Here is a 19,532-nt window from a genome sequence, read left to right on the forward strand (position 1 = left end):
CCCTTCAGTCTGATTTTCAAAGCTACAGGCAGTGCCTAGAAAGTAAAAACAAAACGAACCCAACACCGCGGGGTGGCGGGCGGGTTTCGTGAGGACTAACATCCTGCTGTCCTGTGAGAACACCTGTTACATCAGGTAAGCAACATTTGCTTTCTCACAGGACAAGCAGGATGGTTGTCCTCACAAATGGGTGAGTACCGAGCTGAGGATGTCCTGACTTGCACCAAATGCACCCAACGACGTGCAACAGGCAGTACAAGTGGGGTGGAATTTGGGAAAGGGCATCCGCACCCTACCGGGAAGGTGGAAGGGTGTTGGTACATCAGGTTGGAAAAAGGTTACGCAAGACAGATTGGCCGAAGATGGAGTCCTGTCTTCCAGCTTTGTCCAAACAATAGTGGGCTGCAAAGGTATGGAGGGAACTCCAGGTTGCAGCCCTGCAGATGTCAGGAAGCGGCACCGATCGAAGGTGTGCCACTGACGTCGCCATGGCCCTCACAGAGTGTGCTTTGACACGGTCTTGGAAAGGAATGCCAGCCTGCTCATAGCAGAAAGAAATGCAGTCCGCCAACCAGGAGGAAAGAGCCTGCTTACCCACAGGTTGTCCTAACTTGTTAGGATGGAAAGAGACGAATAATTGAGTGCTCTTCCTGTGAGAAACTGTACGGTCTAGGTAAAAGGCTAGAGCTCGTTTACAGTCTAGGGTATGCAGGGTCTGTTCTCCAGAGTTGGAGTGGGGCCTGGGAAAAAAGATAGGTAGTATGATGGATTGATTAATATGAAACTCCGAAACTACCTTAGGTAAAAATTTAGGGTGAGTGCGGAGTACCGCCCGGTCCTGCAGGAGTTTAGTGTAAGGCGGATAGGTAACTAGGGCCTGTAATTCACTAACCCTGCGAGCTGAAGTGATAGCCAAAAGGAATAACACTTTCCATGTGAGATACTTTAACTCACAGGAGTGCAGAGGTTCGAAAGGAGGTTTCATTAGACGACCCAGAACCAGATTAAGGTCCCAGGATGGGGCCGGAGGCCGTAAGGGTGGCTTCAGATGGAGCAAGCCTTTAAGAAAACGTGTTACTAGGGGTTGTACTGAAATAGGGACACCCTGTACACCTTTATGGAAGGCGGCTACCGCACTGACATGCATCCTAATGGAAGAGGTTTTAAGACCTGATTCAGAGAGATGCCATAAATAGTCCAAGAATTTGGAAATTGGACAGGAAAGGGGATCAAGGGACTGAGAAGTGCACCATGATGTGTACCTTTTCCATTTGTATGAGTAAGACTTTCTTGTGGAAGGCTTTCGTGAAGCTATCAGGACTCGAGAAACGGAATCTGAAAGGTTGAAAGGCTGAAGGACTAACCTTTCAACATCCATGCCGTCAGGGACAAGGCTTGGAGGTTGGGATGGAGGAGGCATCCGTCGTTTTGAGTGAGCAGATGCGGGTCCTTTCCCAGAGGAATGTGCCTGCGGATGGAGAGATCCTGGAGTATTGGAAACCATACTTGGCGTGGCCAGTAAGGTGCTATCAGGATCATGGTTCCTCCGTCCTGGCGTAGCTTCACGAGAGTCTTTGACACAAGAGGAAGTGGGGGGAATGCGTAGAGCAGACCGGTTGTCCACTTGAGGGAGAATGCATCCCTCGGCCGAGAGTTCTGGCTCCGAATGAGAGAGCAGTAATCGTCCACTTTGTGGTTCTGAGGGGACGCAAAGAGGTCTATGCGGGGAAAACCCCACTTGTGAAACAGAGAGGTCGCTACCAGAGGATCGAGTGACCACTCGTGCGGTCGGAAGACACGGCTCAGCCGGTCTGCCAATACATTGTCTACTCCCGGCAGGTAAGTGGCCCTGAGGTACATAGAGTGGGAGAGGGCTTCCGCCCAGATCTGCGCAGCTTCCTGACACAGAAGGAAGGAGCCTGTGCCTCCCTGCTTGTTTATGTACCACATGGCCACTTGGTTGTCCGTCTGGATTAAGATTATCTGATGAAAGAGATGATCTTTGAAAGTGCGGAGCGCATAGCGGATTGCTCGAAGTTCCAGGAAATTGATCTGGTGTTCGGCTTCCTCGTTGGACCATAACCCTTGGGTTTGAAAATTGTCCACATGGGCCCCCCAACCGATGTGGGAAGCGTCGGTGGTTAGGATAACTTGCGGATCCGGTGGAAGAAAGGGTAAGCCCTGAAGGAGGTTGACCTGAGTCGTCCACCAAGTTAAGGATAGGCGCAGCGCTTGTGTGACTGTGATTATGGAGGACAGAGGCTGAAAAGCTTGAATCCATTGTTGTCGTAGAGTCCATTGTGTTACCCTCATGGCTAGTCTGGTCATGGGAGTGACTTGAACCGAGGATGCCATGTGTCCTAGGAGAACTAGGAATTGGCGAGCTGTGGCAGTGTCTTGAGACTGGAGCTGGTGAGCTAGGGACATGAGAGTTTGGACCCGTTGTAGCGGAAGGTAGGCCTTTGCCTGTAAGGTGTCCAAGTTTGCCCCAATGAAAGATAAGGTTTGAGATGGGACGAAGCAAGATTTCTCGTAATTGACAAGAAACCCTAAGGAAAGGAGTGTGTTGATTGTCAATTGTAGGGAGGACCGGGCAATCTGAGGGGTGGAGGCCCTGATCAGCCAATCGTCCAGATAGGGGTATACGTGGACACCTTCCTTCCTGAGGAATGCTGCTACAACTACGAGGCATTTGGTGAAGACCCGTGGAGCAGATGCCAGACCGAAAGGCAGTACTCGGTATTGATAATGGTCGCGGCCTACGAGAAACCGCAGATATTTGCGATGGGATTGTGTTATCGCAATATGGGTATAAGCTTCCTTGAGGTCGAGGGAGCACAGCCAATCCCCTTTCTGCAGCAGAGGGAGTAACGTGCCCAGGGTTACCATCTTGAACTTTTCTTTTTGCAGATACTTGTTGAGGGCTCGAAGGTCTAAAATTGGACGTAGCCCTCCTGATTTCTTTGGAATTAGGAAGTATCTGGAATAGAATCCCTTGCCTCGTTGAGAGGGAGGAACGAGTTCTATAGCATTTGATTGCAGAAGAAGAGATACTTCCTGTTGTAATTGAGCCAAATGGCTGGATAGACTCCACGCTTGAAGCGGCGGGGAGTCTGCCGGAAGAGTTATGAAATTGAGGTGGTAACCCTGTGCGATAATCGCCAGCACCCACTGGTCTGAGGTAATCCGTATCCAATGCTGTAGAAAGTGGCACAGACGACCCCCTACAGGGATGTGGGGGAGTGGGATATGGCATGTGCTCCGAGTCGGGAAGTCAAAGGCCTGCCGCAGGCCCGGGGGGTGGGGCTACAGCAGGTCTTTGTTTCCGAGGTTGGCGTGGCTGAGGTCTGGTGGAGGATCGAGCCGGACGAGGCCTAGTCGACGGAGGGTAATAACGACGTGGCCGAAAGAATGACTTTTTGGAGTCCTTCTTAGGTGGTGGTTTGGAGGATACCTCAGATGGAACAGACGAAAGTTGTTTCAACGTCTCGTGGTGATCCTTCAACTCCGCCACAATTTGTTGAATCTGTTCTCCGAACAGATTATCCCCTAAGCAGGGTAAATCGGCTAGACGATCCTGAACCTCTGGGCGAAGGTTGGATGATTTTAACCAAGCCCAACGTCTGGCTGAGATGGCAGTAGCTGAGACTTTCGTGGAAGCATCGAAGATATCGTAGGCCGTTCGGATCTCGTGCTTCCCAGCTTCAAATCCTTTGTGAAGGAGGGCTTGAAGCTGTGGCTGGTATTGGTCCGGTAAGGTGTCAGCGTAGTCCTGCATTTGTTTAAGGATAGCTCTGTTGTACTGAGTCATATAAAGTTGGTATGAAGCTATACGAGATATCAACATAGCCCCATGATACACTTTCCTTCCCACACTATCAAGAAATTGGTTGTCCTTGATAGGGGGAGTGGAAGAGTGTGGCTTTAAACGCTTGGCTTTCTTTTGCGCAGACTCAACTACAACAGAGCGATGATCCAGTTGAGACTTCTGAAATCCTGGTGCTGACTGAACGAGGTAGGTTGAGTCAGCTTTTTTATTGACTGGTGACACAGATGAAGGTGATTCCCAGTTTTTCTTTAAAAGATCCAGAAATACTTGGTGAATGGGGATGGAAGCGATGATCTTGGGGGCATCCAGAAATTGGAGCAGCTCCATCATTTGGTGCCTGTCATCGGTCTCAGATTGCAGCTGAAAAGGCACAACTTCTGACATCTCCTTTACAAAATTTATAAAGGAGAGATCTTCAGGAGGAGATCGTTTTCTACTCTCTGTAGGAGATGGTGGGGATGGTAAATCTGTATCTGAAGATGAATCATCACCCCAGGTATCATAAGGGTCATGTAAGGTTTGCTGTCCTGAAGGACCTGGTAGAGGATCCAAAGGCATCGATGGAACCGGTGCTGCAAGCGGAACAGTGAACGGCATCGAGGGCTTCGGGGCCACCGATGGAATCGGTGCCGATCTTGGAATCGATGGAGCCGAAGGATAAATCGGTGGAAAGGTATGTGAAGGCACCGATGGAACGACACCGGACGGAGGAATCCGGAACGGTGTTTCTCCTGTCGATGAATGTCCTTCCGGAGATGATGGTGTAGTCGGTGCTAATGAAATCACCGATGGAAGGGCGCGCATAAGTGCCTCCATACGATTTAGTATCGGTGCCAACGCTTCCACTATAGGCTCGGTGGTCGGTTCCATCCTCGGTGGCAGAGTCGGTGCTGAGGTCGGTGCCTGAGGCGGTGCCGGAATCGGTGCCGGAGGCGGTGCCGGTGGAGGCTGGAATCTTCGCATCGCATTCTCGATGGCCTCCTGGACCAGCCGGTCCAGTTCTGCCCGGAGACCAGGGGTAAGCATACCCGGCTCGACGGGAGAGGGAGGCTGAGGCAGGGCCGGAGGGACCACCGTAACCGGTGGGATCACGGCCCCCGCACCCCGGGAGGGTGAGGGTTTCCTCGGTGCCTGCGAACGAGACGTGGACGGTGCCAGGTCCGACCGAGGCTTTTTCTTCGGTGGCTCGGCCTGTTCAGAGGTCGATGGTTGCGGATCCTCGACGGGCCGAGACTTGTGCCGTCGATGGCGATGCTTATCCTTCCGATCTCCTCGGTCATCCGGGGAGGGGACAGGAGTCGACGGCCGAGAAGTCATCGATGGTGGACGGTCACCGGCGGGTTGGCGATGGTGGTGCAACTTCGACGGTGCCGGTTCCGATGACGTCGATGCTATCGATGGCGTTGGGGTGGGTGCATGGAAGAGGAGCCCCATCTTCTCCATCCTGGCCTTGCGACCCTTAGGTGTCATTAAGGCACATTTGGTGCAAGTCAGGACATCATGCTCACTACCCAAACATAAAACACAAACCCTATGGGGGTCAGTGATGGACATAGTCCGGGTACAATCCGGACATCGACGGAACCCCGTCGCCATGGCTTAAGGCCAAATTTAGGCGCGGGCTCAGTAAGTTCCCACAGGCCTCAAGGGCCAAAATCGACGGCCGCCGATTAAAAAAGGGAAAAAAACTTACCGGTTTCCGCGAAAGTGACAAAAATTTGTCGAAGGGAGACCCCTGAGGGGCAAATTTTCTTCGGATAGAAAAAAACCGAATTCCTGTCAGGAACGTGGTAAGAGAGCTCCTTTCACCGCGTGGCAACTGCTGCGCGGAAAAAAGAAGACTGAAGGGAGACCCCTGCTGGCTGCAGGGTCAGTGCCTTGCTGGGCATGCCCAGTAGGGGCCAGTCAAAGTTCTGTTTAAACTTTGACAGAAGTTTTCCGTGGTGGGCTCCATCCTCGATGTCACCCATTTGTGAGGACAACCATCCTGCTTGTCCTGTGAGAAATTTAAGGATAATCCTGTCTCCAAACCATTCTGTAAAAAATCTAGAAAATCTATCAGTGCACATAACAGTGAAATAGTTCTCTCTATAAAACAGCTCAAGAATTTGCCAAATTCTAATATATGCTATCAAAGTTGATCTCTTTTTAGATCTTTACATTATACTAATTACAGCTCGTGAATAACCGCCCCATTTTCTTTAATGCCTTGCATTCAAAAGCCAGGCTGTAAGTGTAAAGTGAGACAGATCTTCCATTAAAATTGGTCCGTGATGTAGAAGGCCCCTTATTCTTGGTAACCTCAGTGGAAAGTCTTACCTGTAACCTTAACTCTGTTCACCATGGTCTCCTTGGCCAATCTGGAGCCTCTAGAATCACCTGTACTCCTTCCTTCTCTATCTTCTTTACTGTGCTTGCTATCAATAGCCATCATGGAAACACATAACATTTTCCCTTTCAGCCATTTCTGAACTAAGGCATCTATAGCCTCGCTTCTCCCTGTGTTGACTAAAATTTGCCTATGTTCCTGTTCTTGTAGGTTGCCATCAAATCTATGTATGGTTCTCCCTTTTTGACACTGTCTCCTCATAAACCAAAGGGATCAATGCCCACTCTCTGGGATCTAGCATATTTCTGCTTAGAAAATCCACCTGAACATTGTCTCGACCTGCTATGTGTATCATGGCTTATTGAATTAGATTTTTTCTGCCCATGCAAACAGAAGACTAATTTCTTCGGCTGTGCCCTGACTTTGCGTACAGCCTTGTTTGTTCACATAAACTACAGCAGCTGCATTGTCGCTTAGAATCCTTACAACTCTCCCTTTGACCAGAGATTGGAAATACAGGGAGATTCACTTGAAAGAGGCCCCAAATATTCTGTTGTAAATTCCGTTAGGATGAAGCAATCTGAACCAAAAAAATGTGCTACATACCTTGATGTATGTGTAATCTTTGCATTATGTGCGATACTGGAAGTGATCGCTGTTTTCCACCAGACATTTCGACGCAGCTCTCCATGTTCTTGAACGTGTCTGTGAGCATATCGGGGGCGGGGGGAGGGGAATAGCAGCAATTTCACATTGGATGTTTTCCTTCAAATCTTCCACAGTGCAAGGCTTGTTCCGATAGACTTTTCCTTTGAGCATACCCCAAAGGTGGTGTGAGATCCAGTAACTGTGGTAGCCAAAGTCCCTTTGAAATTACCCTGTTGCCGAAAAAGGACTCAATTTCTGCTATGCTCTTTGCCGATATGTAACACGTTGCTCCATTTCACAAACAGAGGTTAAACGTCAATACAGCTATCCGGCACTTACTTCATCGCTCCGACACGGGGGCATCCCTTCTTGTTCGAAGCTTCATATATTGAGGAGCACATTACACGTTGTTTCGTTCATATTGCTTCATCCTAGTGAGAGCTATTACAGAATATTTGGGACCTCTTTCGAGTGAATCTCCCTGTAGAATGCTAACCTTATTGTCCTCGTCTCAAGACAATTGACCATGAAATCTATTGATTTGTCCAAAGACCCTGAGCATATTGACCCTATCAGTGGGCATCCCAACCTTGCAGACTGGCATCTGTTAAAATCCACTTCAGATCCTTGAGAGGAATCCCTCATTGAAAATTTTGTATGCAAGCCCACCATTTTAGACTAGTCCTTATTTCCTCCAATACAAGGGCTTCATTTGGGGCTTCGATCTTGTTAACAGAGCTAACTGTAAAGGTCTCATATGAGCTCTGGCCCAAGTAACCAACTTCAGAGTAGAGGTCATCATACCTGGTAGTTGCAGTTAATCCCATGCTTTTTGGGCTTGTTGTACAGAAAATGTCATTACCTGTGTTTGAATATTCAGTCTTTTAATCTCTTAAGCCCTGATTCTGACATTTCCTACTCTGAAAACACCATCGCCTCTATTTCTGAGTGTAAAGGAAAAGTAGTTGCAGATCTTTTCATACCCTTCAAAATAGGATTCCACTCAGAAGCTTCCTCTAACTCTGTCTCTGATAAACTTAATGCTATGTTAACCTGAGAAATCATGGCTGACATCTCATCTCTATGAAATAATCTCACTTGAAGATCATCTTCACCCTCTGACAAAATCCTCGACCCAGGATGACTGTTTATTACAAGAAGATAAATGCGATGAAATAGCTTCCTTTAAAAATAAAATTGACAACCTAACTTCCACCATTACTTCTTCATCGAAGAAATAAAAATGAAACCTAAGGAAGGGAACAAATGGAGTACGTTTGAAACAACGTCAGCAATGGAGATAGAATTTCTCATTAAAAAACCGTAAACCCGGCATGTCACCCAATTGACGCCATTCCCGTCTTATTGCTTAAGACAATTGCCCATGTAATCACTCCAAACCATTGCGTCAATAATTAATTTATCGCTAAATGAAGGTAAACTACCAGACATGCTCAAGTGTGTGACAATAAAACCTGTTTTAAAAAAACCTAATCTGGATCATACACTATTAAATAATTACCGGCCCATTTCCAATTTGCCTTTTATTGCAAAACTAATAGAAAAAGTAATACAGAAGCAACTTACAAACTACCTCGAAACTAATAACATTCTCTTCCCAAAACAGTTTGGGTTTAGAAAATACTTCAATACTTTGATCACTTTGGTAGATACTGTGCTAAGAGGATTTGACAGTGGTCAAATATTTCTTGATACTTTTAGACTTATCTGCAGCCTTTGATACTGTAGATCATTCAATACTTTATGACCGCCTGGCCGAAATAGGAATCACAGACACTGTATTAAAATGGTTTTCTTCCTTTCTCAGCAATCGTTCATTTCAAGTAAAGTTTAAAAATACTATGTCAAAAAAGATTCCCCTTGAAACCGGGGTCCCAAAGGGGTCTGCACTCTCAGCCACTCTCTTTAATGTATACTTATTACCAGTCTGTCATCTACTTGCTGGGCTAGGTCTGAATTTTTATATTTATGCAGATATACAAATCCTAGTCAGTCAATAAGGCAGCTAGTAAGCAGTAGGTAGTGTGTTTATTTTTAAAAGTCTGTAAGGCAGCTAGTAAGCAGAACTGAGTGTTTGTATTTAAAAAAAAAACAAAAACAAAAAAACAAAAAAAAAAACCACCACAAAAAGTAGCCAGAAGCTAGAAATAAGCTAGGAGCAGTGTATACCTAAGTAAAAAGGTTGAAAAGTTCAGCTCAGTTACTCACCTTGGAAAGGTTTTGAGGTAGTGTGATTTGGTTTGAATAGGTACCAACATTTGTTAATCAAGAGAGCAGTGAGTCACTTTGGCTGACTAACTGAAGTTAGACTGTTTGTATTTCCCAACCCTCCCACCCCTAACTCATCCTTAAATTTATAGGCAGGTGCCACTTTCACCAAAAAAAAAACAAACAAAAAAAAAACTTTGAGAGTTTGATCAGACCCCAGTAGGCCATTACCAGACATACAGTTAATTCACTAATATATTTAAAGGACATTAGACACATTCCTACTAGGAACTGATCAAAATTGAGATGAAGGCAGCAGTCCAGCAGCAAGAGGGGGACTTCCCAGTCTTTTGCATCGAGTTTCACCTGTATGATTTTTTACCCACTGGTGAGAAGTTGTACATGTGCATGCGATGCAAAGTGCTCCTGGCTCTCAGAGAATGAGTCCGATCTCTGGAGGCTAGAGTGGCAGATCTGGAGGAGCTGAGGCAGACAGAGAGGTATATAGATGAGACCTTCAGGGATATAGTAGCCAAGTCCCAACTTCAGACTGGCAGCCCTGGTGCTGCCTTGGAGGAAGAAGGTCTCATGACTAGAGAGCATCAACCGGGTGCAGCAGGAAAGGATCCTGTAGCAAGGACCTGCTCTCCAGGTAATGCATTGTCCTTTTGCACTGAGGATATCTCCCCAAGGCCTACTGCCCAGGAGGGAAGGGTTGGTCGGCCGTCATAGTTGATGATTCAATTATTAGGAATGTAGATAGCTGGGTGGCTGGTGGGCGTGAGGATCGCCTGGTAACATGCCTACCTGGTGCAAAGGTGGCGGACATCACGCGTCACCTAGATAGGATTTTAGATAGTGCTGGGGAGGAACCGGCTGTCGTGGTACATGTGGGCACCAACGACATAGGAAAATGTGGGAGGGAGGTTCTGGAAGCCAAATTTAGGCTCTTAGGTTGAAAGCTTAAATCCAGAACCTCCAGGGTAGCATTCTCTGAAATGTTCCCTGCTCCACACGCAGGTCACCAGAGGCAGGCAGAGCTCCGGAGTCTCAATGCGTGGATGAGATGATGGTGCAAAGAAGAGGGATTCAGTTTTGTTAGGAACTGGGGAACCTTTTGGGGAAGGGGGGAGTCGCTTCCGAAGGGATGGGCTCCACCTTAACCAGGGTGGAACCAGACTGCTGGCGCTAACCTTTGAAAAGGAGATAGAGCAGCTTTTAAACTAGAACAAAGGGGAAAGCCGACAGTCACTCAGCAGCGCATGGTTCGGAGAGAGGTATCTTCAAAGGATTCTAATGATGCATTAGAATTAGGGCATCCCGACAGTGAGGTTCCAATAATAAGAAAAGTAGTCCAAGAGCCTATAACTAAAAACTCACCAGAGCTAAAAAAATTCTAACTTATCCCTATCAATTAAAAAGCAGAATGAAAATACAAACAAAAAACAAACTTTGAAATGTTTGTATGCTAATGCTAGAAGTCGAAGAACTAAGGTGGGAGAATTAGAATGAATAGCAGTGAATGATGACAGACTTAATTGGCATCTCAGAGACATGGTGGAAGGAGGATAACCAATGGGATAGTGCTATACCGAGGTACAAATTATATCGCAATTGCAGAGAGGAGCACCCGGGAGGCGGTGTGGCGCTTTATGTCCGGGATGGCATAGAGTCCAACAGGATAAACATCCTGCATGAGACAAATGCAAAATTGAATCTTTATGGGTAGAAATCTCTTATGTGTCAGGGAAGACTATAGTGACAGGAGTATACTACCGTCCACCTGGTCAAGATGGTGAGACAGACAGTGAAATGCTAAGAGAAATTAGGGAAGCTAACCAAATTGGTAGTGCGGTAATAATGGGAGACTTCAATTACCCAAAGAACACACAAAGCAACAACCTGCACTTAAGCAAGTACTCAAAACCACACTAGTGCAAGGAAATGTCTTAATTCCACCATGAGTCTTCAAATATGTATGTTTATTTCATAACATTAAACTGGCAACTCCACTTTTAAGCAGAAAACATCTTATAGAGGTCCCCCGACACGGTCCCGTGTTTCGCCGTTGCTGCGTCAGGAGGGACCAGAAACTTCAATATATTCTGTAAAAAATGGATATATAATTGGTGGAACGGAAAATGGGAGGCAATACCATATTCAAACAATGATACAAGTACATACCTTATACGTTAGTATTACAAATTTCACCAAGGAGCGCAAACACTCTCGTAGGCAACAAGCATTTAAAGGATCAAAAAAGGCGCGAAACAGGGATCCATCGCGAGATTCATGCGAACCAATCACTACAGAGCCGGAGAATATCCCAACCAATCATACAAACAAATGCCACTCACTCAATCTCTTTATTCAGACCTTTTGGACGTACAGTATCAAGGGTATGTATCCATCTCTGCTCCCTTCGACCCAGGTGTTCGGAAAAGTCACCCCCCGGAATGGGGCGTGTGACTACCTCCACCACAAACGGCTTTTAAACGAGCATTATATACTAACCGGGATTGGCTTTTTCTTCCCTCGTCTGTGCCAGATGAAGAGTGCAATAATTGTATTCTCCCGTTTTCAACGTTAAGTAAAGCGGTTGCAGACATTGTTCGGAAACATTGGCGGGTGCTATCACTATCAGATTTGTTTCGGGGTTCACTGCGGTTTACGTTTCGGAGGGGTAGAAACTTTCGCGATGACTTGTTCACACTGTGTTTCCAGGGCAAGTGCCACTTCCACATCAAGGAGGGATTCATAGACCCTGTGGTCGCTGCACGATGTGCAGCCATACTGACATGATTTCTTCGTTTGAACATCCTGTCACCAAACGAGTTTTTCAATTACGCTCTGACTCAGACTGCACCACCCTAGGTGTTGTTTACGCAGTAAGGTGTCCCTGCTCCTTGCTCTACGTGGGTAAAACAAGTAGGATTTTAAAGACACGCATGATCAAGCATTGCTTCAATATTTGGCACCATAGGGAGGATGAACCTCTGGTTGATCACTGGTCTCACACAGGGCATTCCATCTCTGATCTCTTCTTCTTTGTAAAATTGTATTTTACTCTTTTATATTATAAACCATTGTGATGGAATACCCGATACAGTATATAAAACTTAATAAACTAAACAAAATCTAAATATAACTCCTCCTTCCAAGGAATCCCAGCTACTCCCAGGAACTTCAAAATCATTTTCTAATAAATAACTGTTCTGATTCAAAAGGACTTGCATCTACTTCTAGATCATCTAATCTACCTCTCTTCTGAGACTTGCTTGATTCAGATCCTGACTAGAATATATTCTCAGACTTATTTCTTTTACTCTTTAAAGCCTGAAAAGTTCTGTGTAAAAATCTAAAATATTCTAGGGAATATTCTAGAGATGAGTGACCCATTTCTTCATCTATTACCTCTGTTTGAATATTTTTCTCAGGGACTAACATTGGGGACTCCTGAAAATACATCATTTTACTCTGTGCAGACCCTGTAGCTGAACAGACCATTTTCAAAATGGTGGCCGCATCATTCTACACCAGAGCTTTCCAAACTGTGTGTCGGGACACGTTAGTGTGTCGCCTGCAGTGTGCAGGTGTGTCGCGCAAGCCCGGTCAACTCTGATTCGAGTTTGGGCTTTTTTTTTTCTAGAGATTCACTTTTTTTTTCAGTTTATGGGTTGCTTATTATTGGGTGATTTTTGCTGTCAATCGCGTTTTTTGGGGGGCTTGGTGGGTGGAACGAGCCCAGTCATCCTTGCATTGGCTGCTGCTGCCGATGAGGCCTGGCCATGAGGAGTACTGACTGCAAGCAGCAGTGTCTGGTGATCATGGAAGGGAGTGAAGCACTTAACTGGCAACAATCAAAAAGACGAGGTACATGAGTGTGGGGGCAAGACATGTGCTGGGGGGAGAGAGATGAGTGAGTGGGGGGCAAACGTGCTGGGGGGACAGACATGTGCTTGAGGGGGAGAGATATGAGTGTGTGGGGACCAGACATGTGCTGGGGGGAGGAGAGAGATGAGTGTGTGGGGGACAGACAATTTGTTTTATTATTGTTTCTCATAAATTATAACAATAACATGAATCTTGGAATATATATTTTTAATATAAATTTAAGGTTTTCATGAGATAGGTTGTGTCGTGAAACATTTTATTTATGTATATATTTAAGGAAACATACATAAATTGTCAAAATATGTTTCGTTCGTTTAACCTTTAACCTCTGGTTTACTAGTAGACTGAATTACCGTGTCGTGAAATTATGTTTGTCTAAAAAGTGTGTCACCAACATGAAAAGTTTGGAAAGCTCTGTTCTACACTGTCGAACAGCCCAGCTTAACATTTCCTATAGAACCTAGAAAGTGTTTTCTTTTACTTTTTGGGTTAGAACCTGGCTCACTAAGGGCCGGATTTTAAATGCCCTGCGAGCGCTGGCACGCCTATTTTGCATAGGCTGCCGGCGCGCGCACAGCCCCGGGACGCACGTAAGTCCTGGGGCTTCGTAAAAGGGGCGGGGAGGGGGCGGGATGCCGGCCCGGGGGTGTGGTCGAGGCCTCCGGACCAGCCCTCGGGTTGGGTGATGGCGCACCAGCAGCCTGCTTTCAGCAGACGTAAATCTGGCAACAAAGGTAGGGAGGGGTTTAGATGGGGCGGGGGGTGGGCGAAGAAAAGTTCCCTCCGAGGCCGCTCCGATTTCGGAGCGGCCTCGGAGGGAACAGGCAACGCGCACTGGGCTCGGCGCGCGCAGGTTGCACAAATGTGCACCCCCTTGCGCGCGCCGACCCCGGATTTTATAAGATGCGCATATCTTATAAAATTCAGCGTACTTTTGTTCGCGCCTGGTGCGCGAACAAAAGTACACCCTCGCGCAAATTTATAAAATCTACCCCTAACTGTATGATTTGGAGGAGGAGGAGGAAATGACAGGACCACCACTTTTTATTCCTTTGCTGCGGTAGTAAAAGCCCACTCAGCATGCACTGAACCTTGTTTGGTTTCTCCCCACGATTTGAGATTCTATGGCAAATCAGAACAAGTGAGGCTCTCAGTAGCTGCACATTTGCTTCCATAACCCGAGCAATTCTTAACTCTCAGCCATAGTAATTAAAAAAAACCCAAACAAAAAAACAAAAAAAAAAAAAACTTTACTGTTTAGTAAGAATTTTTTTTTTAACTAAGGAGTTTACCAGCCTCGCTACCTCCTTGTAGCAATGCTTAAAGGCAAGCCCCTCTTGCCTGCCAATTAAACAGCACACTTCACTGCAGCTAAGTGGCTGCAGAAGCTTGGCCAAATTCAACTAAAATTACTTTCAATACCAGTTCATTAGCCTTCTCAACCATAAATAAATAAATAAATGGGGGTGTGTGTTAAAGCTTGACCGTGAATTGAAGAGCTGGAGACGGAAAACATTGACAGTACCAGTTCTGGGCTATGTTATTAGTGATGTCATTAAAAGAACTCTGTCTCCACTGGCTGGATAAGTGGACTAAACCCATTGGTTCCTGACTGGTGGCACAGAAGGATAAGGAAAAAAGCAATAGTGGTTGCTGCCCTAATAGCTATGAAAGTAGCAGCTACTGCATGGACGCAGGGGAGGTATAGTCCATGCTATAGAATCCAATTTGGATAAGTAGCCACCTAGATGCTGCTGGTATCTGTGGGACTAGGTGACAATACAATACAAAAGGCATAACCATTTTGTACAATAATACATGTTGAATGGCTTAGTGCAATCGGGTAAACCCAAAACAGGTGACTAAGCCAGGGCACTTTTCAGGGTATCAAAAGCTTTCTGAAGCTCATCATTCCATTTGATAGTGTTAGATTGCACTGGAGAATCCTGCAAAAGAGCCTCCAAGGGAGCAGCTATAGGGGTATACTCACTGCTCCACTGTCTGTAGTAATCAGTGAGACCTAAGATGTCTCTGAAGAGCCTGACAGGTTTTTGGGATGACTCATAATAAAGCAGCCATTCAATCAGGGGCACCAGCACACAGGAGTTGCCCAAGGTTTCATTATCTCTTGAGCAAGTTGTTAACTTCTTAGGATTTAACCTTGTGTCCTTTATAGGCTAAGGTGGTGAGTAATGTTGCCAAATCTTGCAGATGACTGTCAATCTGGGGAGCAAAGCAAGAGGTCAAATACTGTACTGTGGCCTATAGGGGCACGTCGACTAAGTCTTGATGCAGGAGTTGATTGAAAATGGAGGGTCTTTCTGTCTAGCCCTAAGGTCAATGCGTCCAAGTACACTAACCTCTTTCATTACAGTCATAGCCATTGGCCGAATCATGGTTGGGGCAGAGACATCTGTAGCAAATACTGTGGCTGTCTGTAATTAACATCTTGTAACTATAGACACAATCCTTGAAGCTAGTGCCTGTGGCCTTTTTTAGAGCCATTCTGCAAAATCAAGGTTCCCCCCTTCCCCCCCAAAAGGATTAAAAAATGCTGAGGGGTTGCCGAGGAACAAGGCAAAATCAACGGTGAGTTAGTTGAAGTAAAAACTTCAGTAAAGTGAAAAGTCAAAGACAGAAAGAGAAAAACACGTCAGCGTGGAAGCTTGGACACAAAGACAGAAGGGTTCAGGAGGCGGCGTATGTGTGGGAACACCTGAGCATGCTTAGTAGTAAATGTTTTAGTGAGCTAGAGAGATGGGTATGTTTGGCATTATGAGTAATGTCACCCACATGTCATAGCTAATTCAGCCCTACTTGTTGGAGAAACAGTTTGCTTATTTTCTCAGTAAAATGTTACCTTTTGAAATAGGTCAAAATAAATGCAATAAATCTCAACTCTGACATTAAGATACATAACCAGGCACTAAACAAAGGGTGCTACTATCCAGACAGGATTTGGTGAAGTAGTGCCAAACATTAAGATGTCTGAAGTACATAAAGAAGCAAGTTGTAAACTTTTATTTATAGATACATTAATCAAGCATATAGAAACTCATGTAATATATAAAATTCACTGCTCTGTATTGGGCTGAAAATGTGATACAAGTTCTAGGTTTATCTGATAAAATTTAGTAGCACTGCTTATTCCAGCTCAAATTGGATTTCTTGATATTCAGCATCGGTGCAATAAAAATGAGCCAAACTTCTAGTTAGAAAATTCTAAAATGATTCAAAACAGTTCCAAAGTCAACAGACTTTCAGTATTTACAGAAGGAAGATCCAATTTATTAACTTTACTATAAAAAGTGTTGTAGAGGTTTGTCTAAACTTTTGCTTTATACTTAAACCTGATCTTAACCACTTCAACAATCCCATTTTGCATTTACATCTGTTGACAGAATAAAGAACTTCAGTGTGAATGATAGAAAACGATGGAAAAGCTACAACTTTATTTTTTTTGCCTACCAGTTTCTTTCCTACTCATTCTGAGTGTTTACGTCAATTGAAACCAGCTTCTACTAGCCTACAATGCCAATCAGCCTTCATTTGCAACTTTTTTTTTTTTTTTAATGTTATAGCCACCAAGCCACTTCATCTCCCTCCCCCTTCCCAAAAGAAAACCACAGCAGTTATCAATTATGCTTGGACAGGGACCAAGCATGGCGCCTTCTGGAATCCACTACACATGCACCCCGATACAGAAGTTTACATTAAGCATAAAAGGTAAATGGATCTTAACGGCAGCCAACAAATGCTTCATTATATCTGGTCAATGATTTCTTTTTAAAAGATTTACGTTTAGAGTCTTTCTGCTTAAAGATCGGGGAATGTAAAAATTCTGTATCTGTAAATCGGTCTCCTCTTCTGAGTTTCCTGTTAAAATAAAGAACAAAAAAAAAAAAAAAAAAAAAAGTTACTTATAAGAATTTGATGGCCTTAGATTAAAAATGAAAATACAGGTACAATTCTTATGACTGTTTCAAAATGCAAGACGGGTTATTAGAAATTAGGGCAGGTCATATATTTGGATCAATATTGAATTTATAAATTATAGTTCATCTAAATGTAAAACCCTAAACTATTTTTTTCCAGATCAGAACAGTATTTTCAAATATAACTAAATATAAAGAAAAAATATGGGGGGAAAACTATACCCGCTAATCGTTGGCTCTTTATAATTTACAGTGATAGTACATCTGCGTTTACGGAGAAGTGGTTCAGATTTTTTCTGGTCACTGTCTAAAAGAGGGCAGGAGATTTTTCTAGCATCCTTTTCACCAGAGAATGGAGAGAAATTGGTGACATCACACAGGCCAAAGTGCCGAGTTTGAGCAGCTTTCAGTGGATTACCTATTTTAAAGCATAATAAAAAACTTAATGAACAAGGTATGTGGGATTAAGTATTTACATTTCATCATTGCTCAAGCAAATTTTGTAAGACAGTAACAACCTGCACAAAACTAAAAAGTGAACCACTAAAGTATATTAGTCTGCATTAATATAATTTAACCAATTTATATACATTTCCAGCCTCAATGAGATCGCCCAAAGCAGTGGACAAAATAAATACACCCAATGCAAAATTACACACAAAGAAAATCTTAACCAGCATGAGTCAAAAATATCATTAAACAGCTGTCCAACCATTCCTCAGCATAGAAAATTCCCACAAAATGTCCCATCTTCCAATTATTCTCTGCCTAGCTACCTACCTCAGCACTAAATCCTATAGAAGAAAACAAGTTATTTACAGTAACTGGGTGTTCTGAGGACAGCAGGATGAACGCTCTCACAGTAAGGTGATGGCTTCAGACCGAGCCCCAGTCAGAGAGGTAGGACTTCACAGCTTCTAGAGCTTTCAGAGCTCCACCGAGCACGTGCAGAATTGTCCCACATAACATAGAACCCGCTCAATACTTTAAGCTAACTAAAAGAAGCCAACTTCTGTGTGAGGCGGCTGGGATCTGTGAGAACTTACAGCCTGTTTTCCTCGGAGAATACCTGTTATAGACAAGTAACTTCATTTCCTCTATGGACAACTAGAATACAACTTTTTAACAAAAAAAAAAAAGAAAGAAAGAAAATACAGCATGAGTACCAATACTTACAATAATGATTATGTTAACAGGCCATTTTCTAAATTACCCCTTCCCCTCCCCCCACCAAAGGCAACCTGGAGATAAAATGAATGGGCCCCAGGTAGGGAGAAATTGGATTCTAAACAATCAAATAAACCTTTCAGGACAGTTTGACAAAATTTACTGTGATGTTGGGAGATTCTATCCAAAACAGTAATGTGATGTGAATGTGTCGATAAACTCCACGTCAAAGCTATGCAAATCTCTTCCATGGCATTAAAACTATGAGCCTTGATAAGCCCTTCTAAACCCAGACCTGCCTGGACTTAAAGAGATGCAGTCTGCTATCCAATTAGACAGTGTGCATTTGGTTATGGCAATTCCAGGTCTACTTGTATCAAAAGAAACAAAAAGCTGGCTGTACTCTTAAGGCCTTCAGGCTGCTCCAAGTAGAAAGCTCAAAGCTCTCCTGCAGCCCAAATGATGTAAGGCCTGTTTACCTCTGTGGAAGGGTAAAATTATTGGAAGGACTACTGCCTGGTTAATGTAGACAACCCTCAGGAAACAATTTGGGACAAATACACAGAACCACTCTTATGAAAAAAAACAAAACAAAACCCAACCCAAACACTTTGTATAAGGTATAACTAGGGCCTAGAGTTCATCATCTGCATGCAGACGTGACTGTTACCAAAAACGATCTTCCAGGTCAGGTACTTCAGCTCACAGGAGTCTATGGCTCAAAAAGAGCTTTTATCTGCTGGGATAGAATCACATTGGGGTCCCAAGACATGGACGTTTTAGGGGAGGCTTTCATAAAGGCCAAACTCACATGAATCAGACAACTAAAGGCTGCACTGAAATGGGTTTACCATGGTGGTGGTACATGCCAATTGTACTGAGGTTAACCCCAATAGTTAATCTTGCGACCTGACAGAGGTAGAAGGTACTTAAGCAGATTTGTGTGGAGCAGGAAAAAGGATCTAGGGTCTTTCCCTCAAAGCAAAATGCAGTTTAAAACCATATGACCTAGTAGAATCTCTTCTAGGAGGCCAGGACCACCCTAGACACCTCATCCAGCAGATTCAGGAGACAGAGCACTACCCCCTTTCAAAGCTATCTGGGTCTCCATTTGGACTAAGATGACCTTGTTCATGATCCAATCTGCACTGGACTGATTTGTATCTTGGAAGTTGCAGAATATAAGACTTTTTAAATAAACATAAAAGCCTTTAGAGCATTCAGAATTGCTCTTAGCTCCAGGACATTTATTTGATGAAGTTTTGCCTGAGCAGACCAAAAGGCCTTGGATGTGCAGCCCTCTATATGAGCTCCCAAAGGTTAGATGTGTCTGATTAGGACAAGTTGTATGGGAGGAATATGGAAAGGTATTTCTTTTGTGAGATTTGATTGGATCAGCTACTAGGAAAGCGAGTCCCTAAGATATTGAATGACTTGGACACTGTCTCAGATCTAGAGTGGCTTGGAGCCACTCTGATTTTAGGGTCCATTGGGCTTGTCT

At 44.5% G+C, this 19,532-nt stretch overlaps 1 protein-coding gene across 4 annotated transcripts in view; it reads right to left on the minus strand.

Moving 5' to 3' along the window:
• Positions 1–15,927: 15,927 nt before the first annotated feature.
• Positions 15,928–19,532, minus strand: part of SGO1 (shugoshin 1) — a 102,076-nt gene continuing 98,471 nt past the window's right edge. For all 4 annotated transcript variants that reach the window (XM_029589287.1, XM_029589285.1, XM_029589286.1 and 1 more), the window contains 2 exons: positions 17,087–17,282; positions 15,928–16,805 (listed from right to left, as the gene is read on the minus strand). In XM_029589287.1, the coding sequence (XP_029445147.1) occupies positions 16,667–16,805; positions 17,087–17,282 (335 nt within the window). In that variant the 3' untranslated portion in view covers positions 15,928–16,666. The remainder of the gene's footprint in view (positions 16,806–17,086; positions 17,283–19,532) is intronic.

Source organism: Rhinatrema bivittatum, chromosome 2 (genome assembly GCF_901001135.1).
Source record: "Rhinatrema bivittatum chromosome 2, aRhiBiv1.1, whole genome shotgun sequence".
Classification (NCBI taxonomy): Eukaryota; Metazoa; Chordata; class Amphibia; order Gymnophiona; family Rhinatrematidae; genus Rhinatrema; species Rhinatrema bivittatum.